General features: G+C 57.0%; 1 protein-coding gene across 2 annotated transcripts in view; it reads left to right on the top strand.

Moving 5' to 3' along the window:
• The first annotated feature begins 4,153 nt into the window (after positions 1–4,153).
• The window catches only part of KDM4B (lysine demethylase 4B), a 33,302-nt gene continuing 19,891 nt past the window's right edge, over positions 4,154–17,564 (top strand). For both annotated transcript variants that reach the window (XM_049788043.1, XM_049788042.1), the window contains exons 1-4: positions 4,154–4,284; positions 14,458–14,555; positions 16,572–16,723; positions 17,232–17,407. In XM_049788043.1, the coding sequence (XP_049644000.1) occupies positions 16,583–16,723; positions 17,232–17,407 (317 nt within the window). In that variant the 5' untranslated portion in view covers positions 4,154–4,284; positions 14,458–14,555; positions 16,572–16,582. The remainder of the gene's footprint in view (positions 4,285–14,457; positions 14,556–16,571; positions 16,724–17,231; positions 17,408–17,564) is intronic.

Below are 17,564 nucleotides of genomic sequence, written 5' to 3'. Positions count from 1 at the left end.
GTAGGCTTTTTGTATGTAAATAGTTCAATATTCTTGGTCCAGATTTTAGATTTCTCAGAATAAATGACTTTTGCAGATTTATTAAGTTGTGTGTCTGGTCTTGTTGAAAGAACCTGCAAGAGGGCCCGGAGAGATAGCACAGCGGCGTTTGCCTTGCAAGCAGTCGATCCAGGACTAAAGGTGGTTGGTTCGAATCCCGGTGTCCCATATGGTCCCCCATGCCTGCCAGGAGCTATTTCTGAGCAGACAGCCAGGAGTAACCCCTGAGCACTGCCGGGTGTGACCCAAAAACCAAAAAATAAAAATAATCTTGGGTGTGTTTGGGAGGTTCTTTTTTTTTTTTTTGGTTTTTGGGTCATACCCAGTGACCCTCAGGGGTTACTCCTGGCTATGCGCTCAGAAATCGCTCCTGGCTTGGGGGACTATATGGGACCTCGGGGATCGAATCCATCCTAGGTCAGCGGGTGCAAGGCAAACACCCTACAGCTTGAACCATTGCTCAGGCGCCTGGAAGGTCATTCTTCCCCCCAGTACAAATACTTCACTGGGGTTAGAGAATAGCGAATCAGAGTGGCCATTTTGCCTTGCAGATGGCCAACCTGCTTTGGATCCCTGGCATCCCACATGGTTCTTGAACACCAGGAGTAATTCCTGAGGGTAGAGCCAGGAATAACCCCTGAACATTGCAGAATGTAACCCCTCAAAAAATAAGATGAGGGGCCGGGCGGTGGCGCTCGAGGTAAGGTGCCTGCCTTACCTGCGCTAGCCTAGGAGAAGGACCGCGGTTCGATCCCCCGGCGTCCCATATGGTCCCCCAAGCCAGGAGCGACTTCTGAGCGCATAGCCAGGAGTAACCCCTGAGCGTCACCGGGTGTGGCCCAAAAACCAAAAAAAAAAAAAAAAAAAAAAAAAAAAAATAAGATGGGGGTCAGCCATTCCACCTCTACAAGGGGTTGTCTTTCCTCCCCCTTATAATTGACTTTCAGTCCTGTTGCAGCCCTAGCATTACTACCAATGGCCCCAGGTTCTCCCCCACAGCCTGGATGGGCATATTTTGGGGATAAGCTTTTTTTTTTTTTTTTTTTTTTTGGTTTTTGGGTCACACCCGGCAGTGCTCAGGGGTTATTCCTGGCTCCAGGCTCAGAAATTGCCCCTGGCAGGCACAGGGGACCATATGGGATGCCGGGATTCGAACCGATGACCTCCTGCATGAAAGGCAAACGCCTTACCTCCATGCTATCTCTCCGGCCCCGGGATAAGCTTTTTTGAGGGGTTGGGGATACCCCAGCTAGCATCATAAGCTGTTGTGGTGGGGGGACTTCGTGTGTGGAAAGAATCTAGCAGTCCGGGAGACTTTATATAAACCAAAGCTTATAATGCTGAGATATTAGACTCAGTAATATTTATTCCCAGCCAGGGTCCATCGCCATGGATGAGGCAAGTTTATATACCAACTTGGGGGAGGGGGAAGAGTTCTGTAATCAGAGTTTAGCATGGAGAAGAAGCCCATGGTACAGTGGGAAAGCTGCCCTTAGCTTAGTCATTGGGCCCCTTGTTTTCACAACCCACTCTGAGTCAGCCAAGTACAGTCAACCCTGTTGTCGTCCTCAGTGGCTATAGAAAAGCCTAGAAAATGGAGTCTTCTCCCAATGCATTTCTGCTCAAGTTCTAAGTCTTGTGTTTATTATTTTATCATTTTGGATTTAAGGCCATACCCGGTGGCGCTCAGGGCTTAACTCCTGGCTCTGCACTCTAGAAATTTCTCCTGGTAGGTTCAGGGGACCTTATGGGATGCTGAGGATTGAACCCAAGTCTGTTCCAGGTCGGCTGTGTGCCAGGCAAACACCCTACCATTGTGCTATCATTCCTCACACCTAAGTCCTGTTCTGTTTGGAGCAGGAGAGAGAGAACAATGAATAAGAAGTATTTGCTTTGTACACAGCCAACTCTGGTTCAATCCCCTGCACCCCAAATGGTCCTCTGAGCCCTACTAGATAGGAGTGATTTCTATGCACAGCCAGGAGTAAGCCCTGGGCACTGTTAGGTGTGACACTTTCCCCCAAATCTATGGTCCTCTGATCAACACCAGGAGTAAGTCTTGACACTACCAGGTGTGTGCCCCACCCCCACCCCAACAAATAAAATACCAGAGCGATATTGCTAGAGCGATATAGCACAGTGACTTGCAGGCACCTAGCCAACACAGGATGAACCGTGGTTCGAATCCCGGCATCCCATATGGTCCCCTGAGCCTGCCAGGAACAACCCCTGAGCGCCACTGGGTGTGACCCAAAAACCAAAGAGGAAAGTCAGAAAAAAATAGCCAACTTGCAGGGCAGATGAGACATGATAGGTTGGAGCTTCAGGGTAGATCCTAAGCACAGAATCCTGTGCACTGCAGGGAAGGACTCACAAGTGCTGAGTCAGGAGTTAGATGTAGTTAGGGTACAGTCAGGTACCCCAAAGCAGGTATAGCCCCAACACTGTTGGCTCCCTTAAGACGATTGGGGTTCTGGAGAGAGAATACAGGGCTTAAAGAGCTTTTCTTACAGTGAAGTTCGATTCGATTTGTGGAACTTATTATGGTCACTCAACAACCATTAGAAGTGATCTCTGAGCACTGAGTCAAGAGTAAACCCATCATTAAATTTTGGTGTGACCTCCCCCCTCTTTTTTTTTGGTTTTTGGTTTTTGGTCACACACCAAACACATTGGAAAGATAGAGAGAAACATGTTGGAAACAACTGTAGACCTAGCAGTTTGCAAGCAAGTTTACTGAATTACCCAACCGAGGCATTTATTTTATTTTAATTTTTTTTCAACATAGGCATTTAAACAGCAAATTCAGGCTGGATAGTAGAGTTGGTGGGAGCTTGCCTTGCATGCACTTGACCTGGGTTTTATTTTTTATTTGTTTATTTTTGGCCTACACCCGGCTGTGCACGGGACTTAATCCTGACTGAGCTCAGGGATCACTCTTGTTGGGAGTAGGGGTGTATCTGGGGTTCAAAGCGAGCTTCCTACCCACTGTGCTATCACTCCGACCCCTCGACCTGGCTTTGATACCCAGCGTATGGTTCCCTGATCCCTGCTAGGGGGTGACAGATAGTCTGAGAGCAGAGACGGGAGTAAGTCCTTGAGCGTGGTCTGGTGTGGCCCCCAAATAAAGATGCCACCAAGTGCAAATTTGCAATGGCCTAGTTTGACACTCCTCCCAGCGAGATGGGGAAAGGGACACCGTTTCTCTGCCAGGTGTGTGTTGAATAATAAAGATCGTCCAGCTGGATTTTTGCACCTAAGCAGGTGGAGGAAGGAGGCTTTCACTGGCCCAGCAGGATTGAAGAGGGAGAGGTGGCGCCCCGCAGAGCCGTGAGCCGCCAGGTTAGAGCAGCATCAATTAGGAAACTCGCTCCTCGGTGGATTTTTGCAAAAAAAATCAAAGCAAAAGAACTTGGTGGGGAGGGCATTGCAAGGGTAGGAGGTTGCTTCCTATCTAACTTCTATTTTTTTCCCTACATAACTTTGAAATTTCTCCACTTTTTCTTCTGCACAATTGGGAACGTATGGGACTAAATTTTCTAACTACAGCACTGCGAGCTTTGGGGGTAGAAAAACTCAAATCCCCCAAGTTCCGACAGCGGGTCTCGAACCCTTCACCGTTCAGGGCCCGGTCCTGATGCTGTGCTAGCTCTCACGTACTCAGCAGCCAGCCGCCTGATAACCTAGACGGGGCCTCTGATTGACGTCCGTCTCGACCAATCCTCGCCCGGCCTGCGCCGCCTCCACCAATCCTCGCTCGTCCCAGTGCGTCCTTGTCCATCAAAGCCGCAGCCGCCTTCCGGTTGGGTCGTCGCCGTTCTGACTAGCGGCCGCCTGCTCCAATGAGAAAGAAGCCGGTCAGCGGACACGTGGGTGGGCGCCGGCGTGTCCCGGCTTGCGGACCAATCAAAGCTGCGAACGAGACGCCTGAGCCCGCCCCGTAGGAGGGAGCATGAGGTGAACGGAAGGCGTTGTGTGGCTGGGCCGTCCGGAGGGGCGGGGCGGAGCTGTCAGCGCCAGCCAATGAGCGCGCGGGTGTGCGCTCGGCAGCCAATAGCGGCCGGGGCGGGGCGGGCGTTTGGCTTTAAAAGCCCCGCCCCGGGCGCTCGCGGAGGGCTCGGCCGCCAGCGACGGAGCGGGCCCGGCCCGAGCGGGGGCCTCGACGCCGGCCGAGTGCGGGGGGGCGCGCCCTGCTGCTCCGGGACCGAACCGAGCCGAGCCGAACCGGGCCGCGCGCACCGCCAGGTGAGCCCCCGCGGGAAGCAGCCGGCCGTCGCCGAGCACCGTTGTCGTCGTCGCCGCCGTCGTCGTCGCCGCCGCCGCCCCCGCGCTGCTGCTGCCGCCCGGGGCCTCGGCCGCCGCCGTCACGCGAGGCCCAGGCTTCGGGCGCGGCCTACCAGGGCCGCGCATTGTCCCGGCGCGCCAGGCCGTTGGGGGCGTTAACCGGCCGGACAATAGCGAGGCCCCGGGGTGGGCGCCAGGGGGCCCGCGGGGGGCGCCCCTTCTCGGGGGGCTGCTAGGCCCGGGGCGTCCCCCCCAACCCCGCACAAAAGATGACAGCGTGGGTGGCCCCGGCCCGGCCCTGCCCTTCTTCTTCTTCTTCTTGCATTATTCGCACCCATCCCATCCCATCCCGGTCATTCAAGAAAAGGAAAAAGAAAAGAAAGCAAGAGAAAAAAGGAAGCAAAAAAAAAAAAAATCACTCCCTTTTTTCTAAAAGCCAAAGAAAAAGGAAAGGCCACCCCCCCAAAAAAAAAAAAAATAAAACCAGCTTGCCTGCCATTGAGGGATGGAGATCCCAGGCACCCCAGGGCCTGCAAAGCTGGCCTCCTGCGTTTGTTCCTGGCCTTTAAAAGGGTCCCCTTGGGGTTCCCCAGGGTGCGCCCCAAAATATCCTACCAGAGCGAGATGCCACCCCATCCCAGTCCCACCAGGCCTGCCAGCCTCAAACTCTTGTCCCCATCACCCACCACCTCTTTCTCTTTTTCTTTCTCTTGAGGTCACCATCCTGCAGTTAGCTGGATTTTTCAGAATTTTATTGTCATCTAAGGTGAATCTCCATACAAGGCATTATTATTGTCATTATTGTTGTTTTTGCCTTTACAATGGCAACTTGTCATGCAAATCGCCGTAGCTGGAGGGTCTGTCCCTCCATGCCTCATCCCTGCCCCGAGCCCCAGACCCCAGTCGATTAACTAACCCATCTCCCACCCTCACCCCAGCTCGCCCCAGGGCCTCTCTGCTTGGGTGAAGTGCCCGAGTTGGCTGGTTGGTTCTGAACTGGGCCCAGGGGTTCTGGAGCCCTGCCCCAGTGGGCGTCCTGACAGCTGGGGGGCGCAGGGGGTTGCGGTCACCTGGATCCCGTGGTAGCTTTTTAGGTATTATTGATTTATATTTACATTTATTATTATTTTTACCCTCTTAATTTCTTACCCCAGAGGTTGCAAGAGCTGTGGGGGTGCTGTTGGTGCACCCCAACTATGGTTTTGCGAAGAGTTTTTGGTTGCTACTGTTGTTGGTTTGGTTTTTTGTTTTTGCCATTTGGAAATAATTCAGGTGTGTTCCTGGAGTTGGCAAATGTGCCTGTGTGTTGTGGGGTGCGGAGATGGGACTTGGGGGTTCCCCACCTCACTCCACTCCTGGGATGTCCTTCTGGCTGGGCTGAGAGCATGTTTCTTGTGGGGTCCCCAGAGCCGCCTCCCCGAGTGTTGCCCCATTCCCTCTGTCTGGTCCCCTGAAACTGGCTCATTACGGGGGGGGGGGTCGGGGGTCCCTTGAGCTTCCCTCACCCCCAGCTAATGGGTCCCCTAATTCCCACCTAATAGCTTCCCTGGGAGGCCAGTAGGACTCTGGCAGCTAGCAGCCTCTCTCCACCAGGACCCTGCCCCAGGGGTCCCCCCTCTCTGCTTTGCAGTGGGGCTGTTTGCTTTTAAGGGTCCCCGAGGGGCGGGACGAGACATGATGGGAAGTCATCAGGGCACTTTTGGGTTCTGAGAGTCGGTGCCACCCTTTTCCAGGGCTCAGGATTCCTGGGACTGACCCAGGAATGCCCCTAGGCCAGGGCTCCCCTATGGGGAAAAGCAGTTTCTCTCCTTCCTGGAGTGTCGTCCCCTCCCCAGAGTTAGGGGCGTCCCAGCTCCCTTTGTTGGAATCCCCGGGTCAGGTCAGCCCGGTCACTTCCTGCGGAGCCCCTTGGGGCACACTGCCCATGCTCCTCTCCTCTGCCCATCTGTCCCTAAACTCTGGCTGATACCTGGGCCTCCGCCTCCTGGGCATCCTCGGGGTGGGGGGCTGGGGTGGGCTTGGAGAGGGGGGCAGGGCCTGAGGAGGAGGTGATGGGTGACCTGGGATTAATGCGCTTTTGGGGTCCCCCAGCACTTCCCTCAGCTTCCTTGGGGCTGGCTCTGGCCCACTGACCTTGGGTCAGCTGCTGACTTCAGTATAAAGCTGCGAGGGGCCCCATTCCCTCCCCCCCTCCTGCTGTCCCCGAAACCTTGGGGACCCCATTCCGGTCACCCTGGGGCCCCCTTTCCCCAGGATTCAAGCTCCTGGCCCTGGGCTGTGTGGGACAGAATGGGCATGCATGGGGGGCCCCCAGCACCCCCCATTCTTCCTTGTCTCCCCCTGGCTGGGGAGTGTAGGGAGGGGAGGGACCTGGCTTTGGTCCATCCTGCCACCCCCACTCTGGGCCCCTCCAGCCCCACACAGGCCCTAAAGGAGGGTGGGTGCCAGGGTATGTATGTGTGTGTGTGTGTGTCACTTCCTGAGTCTGGGCCTCTCTTTCCTCACCTGTAAAATGGGATCAAAGGCATCGGGAGGCCCTGGCACCTCAGCCGGGCAAGGGGCCCTCCTGCCCTTCCCTCTGCCCTTTCACCCAGGTGCCCACTGCCTCTCATGCTCCCACCTCTGCCCCGTGAGGGATCCCGGGTCTTCCCTGTATTTTTATTATTATTATTATTATTGTCTTGGTGTTTGGGCCACAAAATCTGATATGCTCAGGGCTGACTCCTGGCTCTGCATTCAGGAGTCACTCCTGGAATGGTTCAGGGGCCCCTTGGGGGTGCTGGGGAATTGAATCTTGGTCTGCTGCGTGCAAGGCAGGAGCCCTCCAAGCTGTACTTTTATTGCTTCAGACCCCAGTTTTTTTTCTTACTTGTTTTCGGGAGGTCTTGGCTTGTGGTGCTCAGTAATTGATCTGGCAGTGCTTGGGCGACTTTAAAGGATGGTACCAGTCCTAGCCTCATGCAAGGCTGGTGCCCTCCACACTGTGCTGTCACTCCTGCCCCCAGTTTTCTTTAATGTACTTTCAGTTGGGCATGCAGCCCCTGGTCCCGGCTCTGGGTTTCTATCCCAGCCCTGGAGAAGGAAGAGGGACTTGGGGACCCAGGTAGCGGCCCAGTGGTCTGAGCTCCCCGGAGCTCCAGTTTCCATCCCAGCATGGCTCAGTCCCTCAGCATTACTGGGGCTCAGGACCCCTGAGCAAAGAGATAGGAGTAGCCCCCAGCACCCCAGAAAATAGAACTAACGTGAAGAAAGGAACTTTGAAGGGGCTTTGTCTCATTCAGGCTGCAACTTCCCAGCTGCATACACTCCCCAAGAACAAGTTTACAAATGTTTGTTTGCTTGCTTGTTTGTTTGTTTTGGGGCCATACCCAGCAGTGCTCTGAGGGCTGACTCTTGGTTCTGGGCTCTGGAATCAGATTCATTTCTGGCAGGCTTGGATCCTATGGGATGCCAGGGATCGAACCCTGGCCAGCTGCGTGCGAGGCAAATGCCCAACCCCCAGCCCCAAGAGTTCTTGCCCGGAGGGAAAAGAGTAGCTTTGTTCCAGGTTTCCCTGCGTTAATTCCAGGCCTTTCACATTCCTGCTTGCTACTGCCTTTTTTGTTGTTATTTGTTTTGTTTTCATTTTGGAACCAAGTCTGATGCTCAGGGCAGGCTTGGGGACCCTATGGTGGGTGTGCTGACTCAAACCTGGGTTGGCCATGTGCAAAGATTGCCTTCCTCGATGTCCAGTATCTCACTAGCTCCTGCATGCTCTGAGGCAGTTGTCTGGGGGCAGCCCCATCCTGTGAGCCCCCCTGATTCCTGGGGACTCCCCTCTACCTGCTCTATCTTGCTTCCATCTCTGCTTAAAGGGGCATGTCACAGAGGCTTCCTTGTTCAGCTTTGTGGCCATTGTCCCAATAAAACTTTATTCCGGGACATGGACATGGGCATTTCATGTGTCTTGCTTGAACTCTTTTTTTTTTTTTTTCCCCTTTTTTTGTGGGCCACACCAGTGACTCTCAGGGTTACTCCTGGCTATGTGCTCAGAAATCGCTCCTGGCTTGGGGGACCATATGGGATGCTAGGGATCAAACCAAAGTCCGTCCTGGGTCAGCCACATGCAAGCAAATACCCTACCCACTGCACTACCGCTCTGGCCCTTTCTTGAACTTTTTTCCATTTTTCTTTTTTTCTTTTTTGGTTTTTGTGTCATACCCGGCAGTGCTAAGGGGTTGCTCCTGGCTCTATGCTCAGAAATTGCTCCTGGCAGGTTTGGGGGACCATATGGGATGCTGAGATTCGAACCACCGTCCTTCTGCATGCAAGGCAAATGCCCTACCTCTGTGCTATCTCTCCGGCCCCCAACTTTTTTTCTTTCTTTCCCTCTTGGGATTTTACTTACTCCCCACACCCCAGGAATCAGCAGACACTCCACAGTGCTGGTGGGGGTGTGTGTCAGATTTTGACCCACCCCAGAAACCTGATCCTGTCTGCTCCTGGCTAGGGTGGGTGGGCTCTGTCTGTGCAGGACTAAAAGCATTTGCATCTAAGTGAAAAAAAGGAGGAGACAGAGGGAATGAAGTGCCCCATGCCACGGAAGACACCCCATTAATTATCCCTGAAACCCACCTCCACGGGGCAGAGCAATGGTGCCATCCTGGCACTTGTCGACCCGGGTTTGACCCTTGGCATCCCATATGGTCTCTTGACCCTGTGTGGAGTGATTCCTGAGGACACAGCCCAAGGTTAGCCCAGGGCATCACCCAGGGGTGGTCAGGTAACCAAACCCCCCAATGAAAGAGAGTGGTCACCAGCAGGAGACAAGGGCCACACACAGGCAGACATGGCTCCGTGGGTGCTGCCCAGGCCCCCCCCTTTTTTTAAATTTTGGGCCACACCTGTTTGATGCTCAGGGGTTCCTCCTGGCTAAGTGCTCAGAAATTGTCCCTGGTTTGGGGGTACCATATGGGACGCTGGGGAATTGAACTTCGGTCCTTCCTTGGCTAGCACTTGCAAGGCAGACACCTTACCTCTAGCGCCACCTCTCTGGCCCTCCCAGCCCCCCTTTCTGTCTGCACCCCCTGCCCCATATTCTCAGCTGTCGCCCCTCCGGCCGTGGGTATTCTGGCTTGGCAACAGTTTGGGAAGATGGTTTCCCAATCTCGGGGATTGAGAGCAGCGTCCTGCTCCCCTCTTTCCCCCCTCCCCCATGCCAACCAGGAGGAGTGGGGGGTTCCCTGGCAGTGCCCCAGGGTTGGGCACAAGACAGCATTTCCATGGCTCCATGCCCCCTGTCCGGATGTTGGGGGGTCCAGATTGCTGGGTTTCCTGGCCCAGGAGCTCATCAGGGTGGACGGCGAGTGTCCGTCCGGGTTTCCTGTGGCTGAGAGCCTCGTACCCGAGCTTGGCCTCCTAGCCTACACCCTAGCTAGGTACCTGCTTTATTTTAATTTATCATCATCATCATCTTGCTCTTTGTTCCACACCCAGTGATGCTCAGGGCTTCCTCCTGGAAGTGCACTCAGGAGTCACTCCTGGTGGGCTCTGAGGACACCATGGGATGGTAGGGATTGAACCCCGGTCGATTTTGTGCAAGTGTCCTCTGTGCTGTGCTATTACTCTGGGATCCCATCGACTTTTGCCTTGCTGGTCCCAAGCTCATGGTGGTGTTCAAGGTGGGGTCCCCAGTCTCACTGCCGTGTCTGTGACAGTGAGGTGCCTTTATGTACCCCCAGGGTCTTGGGGCCAGATCCTGGCAGAAACAGGGGCCACTGAGCAACTTGGGTGCTTGGGCAAGTGGGGGTGTGTGAAATTGCTTGCTCAGCTCCCATTGAGGACATCCTGCAGGTGCTGCAGCTCCCCAGGTGAGGGAGGGTCCCCGTGCACCTGGGCCCCCAGAGTAGGCACTGCTCTGGTTCCTTCCTCACTTTGCTGCTCCCAGTTCTCCTGTTTTGGGGGCCATATGTATCGCACTGGTTCCAGGCCGCCACCACTCCCAATGCCAAAGGGATGGGAGGCTGAGGACAGGGGCTTGAGAAGCCCCTGGCCACACCTCTGACCCCTGTCACCTTTCAGGAATGACAGGTGCAGAGCAGGGAGAGGCCCGGCCCCCTTGGAGCTGCAACTCGAATTCGGGGCCCAGTGTCAAACTATGGGCATGGTGTTCCGGGGATACCTGGCTTGTTGTGGGGAAGAGGGGGAACCACAGTCAGTGCCCTGTGCCTGTGTCCTGGGGAGTCCAGCCCGTGGGCCAGTCCAGAGCAGGGCTTTGGGAGCCCATTGAGTTGGGAAGGACAGTGAGCTTGGCGGGGTGGAGGCAAGGGTCCCCATGGAGATGAGCAGCAGCAGGGGGCACTTTACCTTACCTTGCCTTGAGGTATTGGGGTGTCTCATGTTTCCTACATGCCTAAAGTCCTGGGACAGAGACTGATTTCTCTGGGGGCAGTTTGGGCTCAGGCTGAGGTGCTAGGGCCAGTAGCGTATCTCCTGCCGGCCGTGGGCTTCTTTTTATAATTTTGTTTTTATTTATTTATTTATTTGGTTTTTGGGCCACACCCAGTGATGCTCAGGGGTTACTCTTGGCTATGCGCTCAGAAATGGCTCCAGGCTTGGAGGACTATATGGGATGCTGGGGATTGAACCTGGGTTGTCCCAGGTTGGATGTTGTGTGCAAGTCAAATGCATTACTGCTGTGCTGTTACTCCAGCCCACTTTTTTTTTGTTTGTTTATCTTGGTTTTTGGGCCACACCTGACAGCATTTAGGGATTGCTCCAGGCTCTGTGCTCAGAAATCACTCCTGGCAAGGTCTGGGGGAAAACATGGGGATGGATTCCAGGTTGCTCGCATGCAAGGCAAATGCCCTTTCCTGCTATGCTATGGCTCTGCCCCCCCCCCCTTTTTTCTTTCCTTACTGGTCTTTGTTACTTTTTGTTGTTTTTGGGCCACACTCAGTGGTGCTCAGGGATCATTCCTGGCAGCTTTGGGGGATCCTATTGGATACCAGAGATGAAGTTGGTTTATCTGTGTGTGCAAAGCAGGCACCCTCCCTGCTGTCTTGTCCCTCCAGCCCCTCTTAGTTCTTCTACCGGGATGTAAATCACATATCCCACAATTCTCTTTACTTTTCCGGGTTGTTTGTGTATATTTGTTTTGGTATTAGGAGTTGAGCCTGTGGCTCACGCCCTGCAGTTCAGTTGTTCAACTATGAATCTACTTATGATTTACCTGCCCGCCCACCTACCCACCTCTCCTTCCACCTGTCTGTCCTCTTTTGGGGTCCCATCTGGTGGCGCTTAGGGCTTATTCCTCACTCTGTGCTTACTGGGGGGTAACCCTTTGTTGTCCTGGGGATGAAGTGGGGTGGCCTGTGTAAATAACCAAATAACCTGCCCCTTTTAAAGTGAACATAGGGTGGGACCGTATCGCAGTATAGCAGAGAGGGCGTTTGTTTTGCACATGACTGACCCTGGTTCCATCCTGGCACCCCTTATGGGTTCCAAACACCTCTTGGAGTGCTTTCTGAGGGCAGGGCCAGGAGTAATCCCTGAGCATCACCAGGTGTGCCTCCCAAAGCCCCAAATAATTAAAAAGAAAATGTATGCAGGCGCAGGGAAGGTAGTCCACCTGGGGAAGGCGCTTGCCTTGCTTGTCTTGTGGCTGACTAGGTTCGGTTCCCAAGTTGATCCCCTGAATTCTGAGCCAGGGGTGAGCCCTGAGCACCTTTCTGTCTGCCCTCCCCCAAAACGAAACAGAACAGAAAAAGAATGTATATAATTGAGGGACTTTTCTGTTTTCAAAGACATGGACGGAGTTGGGCAGCTACGCTGCTCAGTGGGCATCCCGGCCTGCCTGCCTGCCTGCAGGTGAGGGTCAGTGGCGTCCTGGGGTTTGGCGGCGGGGGCGCGCCTGCCCGTGGGTCCAAGCTCTGCGAGCAGCACCTGCGCCGGGGCGTGGCTTGTTCGGGGCGTGGCTTGTTGGGCGCGTGGCTCGCGCGTGCGCGCGGCTGCCGGGCCCGGACCTGGCCCGCTAGGTGGGCGAGCGCCGCCCTGCCCCGGCTGTCCTGCAGGGGCGCCCTCCGCCCGTCCCGCCCCCCGCCCCCTCCAAGTTTTCTCGCGGTCTGGGGTGCCGAGCGGAGCCCGAGTGCGTTTTGGGGTCACACCCAGCGGTGCTGGGGGTTCCCTCTCGGCGCTGCCCTCGGGAGAGGCTGGGCCCGGCCCGGGGACCCCTCCACGGCCCCTCGCGCCCCCGACCGGCTCCTCCAGCTCCCGGGCCCAGCTGCGCGCGGGGCGGGGCGGGGCGGCGCCCGGGCACGCTGGCCACGCCCCTCTCGGCAGCCCTGCCTGGGATTGGCCCGCCGCGGGCAGCGCTCTCGCGCGCACTCCGATTGGCCGGCTCCCTTCCGGGCCCGCCCCTTCCGCTTCCCCGGCCCAGTCCCGCCCCTCCTCCCCGCCGTGTTGCTTGGGATGCGCCCTCCCTCGGCGGGTCCGCGGGCTGTTTTCAGTGTTGTCTTCCCTTGGAAAGCGCCTCGCTCCGGGGATCCCCCAACGCGCGTTGATTCCCCAGAGACCCAGGATCCGGGCCCCGGATTTGGGGCTGGAAGCTGATGGGGGAAGAGCCGTCGGTCCTTGGCCCTCCCTCTCCTTTGCCCCGCCTGGTGCAGTCCAGGACTCCACCCACCTCCGCTCTGGCTTGTGGCCGGGCTGCTGGGGACCCCCGAGGCGCGTTGCTCACACACACACCCCTGACCGTCCTGTGGCTGGAAGGCTCCAGGGAGAGGACGGGGTGACACCGGGCACTCCGCCTTCTGTGTGCAAAGGGCACCCTCGCGGGGCCCCCACCTGCCACCTCCCGGTTCCCTGAGCTGGGTGTTTGTCCAGGAAGCAGGCCAGGAGCCGGACACGACCGGGCGCCCCGAGGCGGTCGCTCCCTGGCTTTCAGGGCCACCTGGCCATCCCCCCCCCCCCCGTGTCCCCCGCAGGCATCTGCTGAGAACCAGTCACAGCAGTTGTGGCTTTTGGTGTGTTGGTTTTGCTCTCCGCCAGCAGTGTTCAGGGCCTGCTCATGACCAGCCCAAGTCATGTTTCCCTGCCAAGGCTTCAGGCTGCGGTGCTCGGGGTTGAGGGGGTTGCTGGTGGCCTTTCTCAGGGGCCTCCGGTGCTCGGTTGGAAGTGGTGGATGGAGGGTGCAGCCGGCTTGTTGCCCACGCCGCCGCCCTGGACCCTGGGAAGGTTCGGACATTGCCCAAGCCGGGGGCAGCCTTGCCCACGCTGCTCTGAGGCACTTCAAAGTGTGTGTGTGTGTGTGTGTGTAAGGGGCCAGAGCAGTGGCGCTAGTCTAGATAGGACCACGGTCTGATCCCCCGGCGTCACATAGGGTTCCCCCACAAGCCAGGAGCGATTTCTGAGCGCATAGCCAGGAGTGACCCCAGAGCGTCAACGGGTGGGGCCGAAAGACAAAAACAAAATGTGTGGACATGACAGATGCAAGGCAGCCCGGGACCTGGGCCGTCAACCACACTTGCCACGTCCCTGGCCCGGCCCAGAGCACAGCAGTGTGTGATTGCAACCCATGCACCCTTTGCTAGTCTCAAAACATGTCGCTGGAGCTAGAGCACAGTGGGGAGGGCAGACCTGGGTTCGATCCCCAGCACCCCATGGGTCCCTGAGCATCGCCAAATATTTATTTCTGGTTTGTCGGTCCTCAGGGCTTCCACTGACAGTGCTCAGGAGCCTATGTGGAGCCTGGGTCCCAGCTGGAGTGAGCTGCGTTCCAGCAATTGGTGCCATAAGCTCTATGCTCACCCTTGGCTCCCTGGCTCAGACTCCACCCACTGATGGTCATTTGGGCCTTTCTGAGCTTTGACAATCAAGGTTCATGGGACATATCTGTTTTTTCTCCCTGTGGTGGTTTTTGAGCTCTTTCTCAGGGCGTCTTTGTCTTTTGGGACACATCTGGCAGTGCTCAGGGTTTACTCCTGGCTTGGAGCTGTACAGAAAAATGCTGGGGATTGAACCCTGGTTGGCTACATGCAAGGCAAGCGCCCTCCCGGTTCTGTGCTCAGGGATCCCTCTGGGGAGATAGTCCCTGGGGTAGGTGTGGGGTGGCCTGGGGTCCATCGCAGTTGCTGCTCATGCCTCTGTTCCCTGCAGGGACCTCCACCTTCACTGTTGCCACTGGTAGACGAAGCCCTGTGGCTGCCAGAAATCTACGCCACACCCCGACTGCAGGACAGACCCGCAGCCTCCAAGTAAGTGGTGGGCTCTGACCCTCGAGTGTGTACCCCCCCAGACTCTGGCTTTTCCCAGCCTGCACCCCACTAAACACTTTCAGTTCTCAGCCTCCACACATCGCGTGTCCTATCTGGGGAGGGCCCTGTCCTGGATCCGTATACCCTTGCACCTGCTGGGCTCTCGTCTTGGGGATCTCAGGCGTCTTAGTCTCACCCTGAGTATTGGGGCAGAGGGGTTTCCCAGGCTGAGGTGTGTCCTGGTATGGGGCTTCGTCTCTTCCCTGTGCATGTCGCTGGCCCCACTTTCTGGGTTCCTTGTGGGAGCTGCTGGCTTTTGGCCATAGTCTGTGGCCATTACTTGGGGACCCTCCCCCCACATCAGAATCTGGGATGGCTGTGGACCAATGTTCCCCTGTGTTGAAGGCAGACAGCTGAGGTGCTGCCTCTGGGGTGCATCTTGCATTGATCTTTTTTGTGCCGGGCTTGAGGGGGGCATGTGAGGGGGAGGGCACGGGGGAGGTGAGTGCCGGAGGTCTGTGGTCAGACCTTGCACAGGAGTCTCCAGTTTTAGAGTCCAGGCCACGTGGGAGCAGAGTCCCCCGGTTAGTTGACTGTTGACCCACTGCTCCCCCCCCCCCCCGCCTGGATGAACCGGGGAGATGGGTGAGGGATGGCCAGGACACACCTGAGGACATGGCAGTGGCCCAGGACAGACTAGGTGGCCCTAGGTCAGGCTAGGCCCAAAGTGTCAGGTCCCCAGAAAACGGAATATTTGGAGAGCAAGAGATTCATTCACAGGCCTCGAAATTGTCCCATTCAGAGCTTTGTCTGGGGCGGCTGATAGGTGCTTCTGTCTGTGTTGTCACTGCATCTCCCGCTGTCACCCAGTTTTCTGCCAACCCATCCCCCAATGTCATCCCATCTCCCTCTCTCCCCATCTCTCCTGTTGGGAACCAGACACTGGGCTGTGGGCCAGGGAGTGAGTGTAGCAAGTGGGTTCTGAGCATCCTGATAGATTGTCAGTGGGGTATGGGGGTGAACCTTGGGCAAAGACGCCCCCCCCCCCCCCCACGGGCTGTGTCCTGTCTCAGGACAGGCAGACTACAGGGAGCCCAGCATGGTGCCTGCTACCTACCATAGTCTCCAGGCCTACCCCTCCTGCTGTGCGCTGTGCCACCAGTGCCAGAGTCTCAGTTCCCCCACCCCTCCCAGAGATTTCAGGATTAGGCTCATGGAGCGTTAGGCTGTTGAGGGCATTCACCCAAGTGAGGAGCGAGCTGGGTAAGGCTGAGCCTGGGGTTCCCCAGAGCCATCCCGCCCATTCCTGGGTGCATGCTGCCCCCTATTGCTCGCTGCTGGCACTGTCTTTGGGAGCTGTGGCTTTGTACCTCCTGCTCTTTCTTTTGTTTTGGGGCCACCAGTCTGGTGGTGTTCAGGACTGACTCCTGGCTCTCCACTCAGGGTGACAGGGTTTTGGGAACTCTGTGGAATGCCAGATATCGAACCTGGGTCGGCTCCATGCAAGGCCCTCCCTCCCTGCTGTCCTATTGTTGCTCGGGACTGATCCTGCCTCTTTCTTACCATGCAGCTTGCCTTGAGGGGCCTTTGGGCCTCAGTGGTTCTGTGTACCAAGGCCTAGGGTCTGTGGATCCCGGCGCTCCTCCTTCTGGGGGTTTGGGGAGATATTTGTGCTGCTGTCTGGTTGCTGGGCCACAGCAGGCAGTGCCAGGAGCCAATTGCTGCTTCTTTTGGGCTCCCGTAAGTCTGTGGACAGGGGGAGCCCTCCAGCCTCTCAGAGGGTTCCCAGTCCTCCCACCAGCTCTCCTGAGATGAGATTAGTCTGGGGCCTGGCTGAGTCCAGGAGCTTCTTTGATTGCTGGGGAAAAGCTTTCAGGCCTGATGTTCCCTCTGCTGCTTTCACACATCCCCGGGGCGTGTCCTGGGGGCTCAGCTGGTCTACACTTGCCCTCTGGGATACCACGTGGAAGGGCCAGCCACTCCCTACTCCCCCCAGCTCACCCCTCCTTCCCATAGGCACTGCCACCATGGGGTCGGAAGATCCTGGGGCCCAGAACCCCAGCTGCAAGATCATGACGTTCCGGCCCTCGCTGGAGGAGTTCAAGGACTTCAACAGATACGTGGCCTACATCGAGTCCCAGGGCGCCCACCGCGCTGGCCTGGCCAAGGTGCAGCTTAGAGTGGGCCCTGAAGGAGGGGGGTATGCAGCAGCCCTCTGGTGGGTTTATGAGCCCGCAAGCTTGAGCTCAGATTGGGGGGGGGGCACGGACTCTGCCCTGAGCCCTTTGGTCGCCCCCTCCCTGGTCCCTGGGCTGCCCCTGCCCGTCTCCCGCACTGGCTTTGCCTTTGCTCCCAGCTCTGGGTGACCACAATTATCCGGTAGGTTGTGTGTGTGGCTTCTGTGTGTCCCGCCAGGCCCTATGGCCACTACAGGTCCTCTCCCTGAGGACTTTAGCTTGGGCCGTCCATCAGTCCCGCCGCCACAGAACCCCTCCTGTCTGACCCCTTCCGCTCCCCTGTCCTTGCTTGCACCTCTGTCCCCAGGGTCTTTGCAGTGTGGGACTGCAAGTGCGATGCTGCTGCCTGCTACCAGGGGGCGCTACGAATCCAGTCCTGTTGGCTGGCCTGCGCTAGGCAGGGGAGACCCCAATAGCTGACGCATCTCTCGGCTGGCAGATCATTCCTCCAAAGGAGTGGAAGCCTCGGCAGACGTACGATGACATCGACGACGTGGTCATCCCGGCGCCCATCCAGCAGGTGGTGACGGGCCAGTCGGGCCTGTTCACACAGTACAACATCCAGAAGAAGGCAATGACCGTGGGCGAGTACCGGCGTCTGGCCAACAGCGAAAAGTACGGGGCCACCAGGGCACCCCTGAGCTCACGGGCACTGTCCCGGCTTCTCATGGCCTCCGCGCCTCCCTGGCTCTGTATGGATGGATGACTTGTGTCCAGCTGCTGTCCTGTTCTGCTGTCCCAGCCCCGTACTGGGGCTCTGAGTGTTTGTAGT

The sequence above is a fragment of the Suncus etruscus genome, chromosome 15 (genome assembly GCF_024139225.1).
Source record: "Suncus etruscus isolate mSunEtr1 chromosome 15, mSunEtr1.pri.cur, whole genome shotgun sequence".
Lineage (NCBI taxonomy): Eukaryota > Metazoa > Chordata > Mammalia > Eulipotyphla > Soricidae > Suncus > Suncus etruscus.
This window is presented reverse-complemented; position numbering and strand designations above follow the sequence as displayed.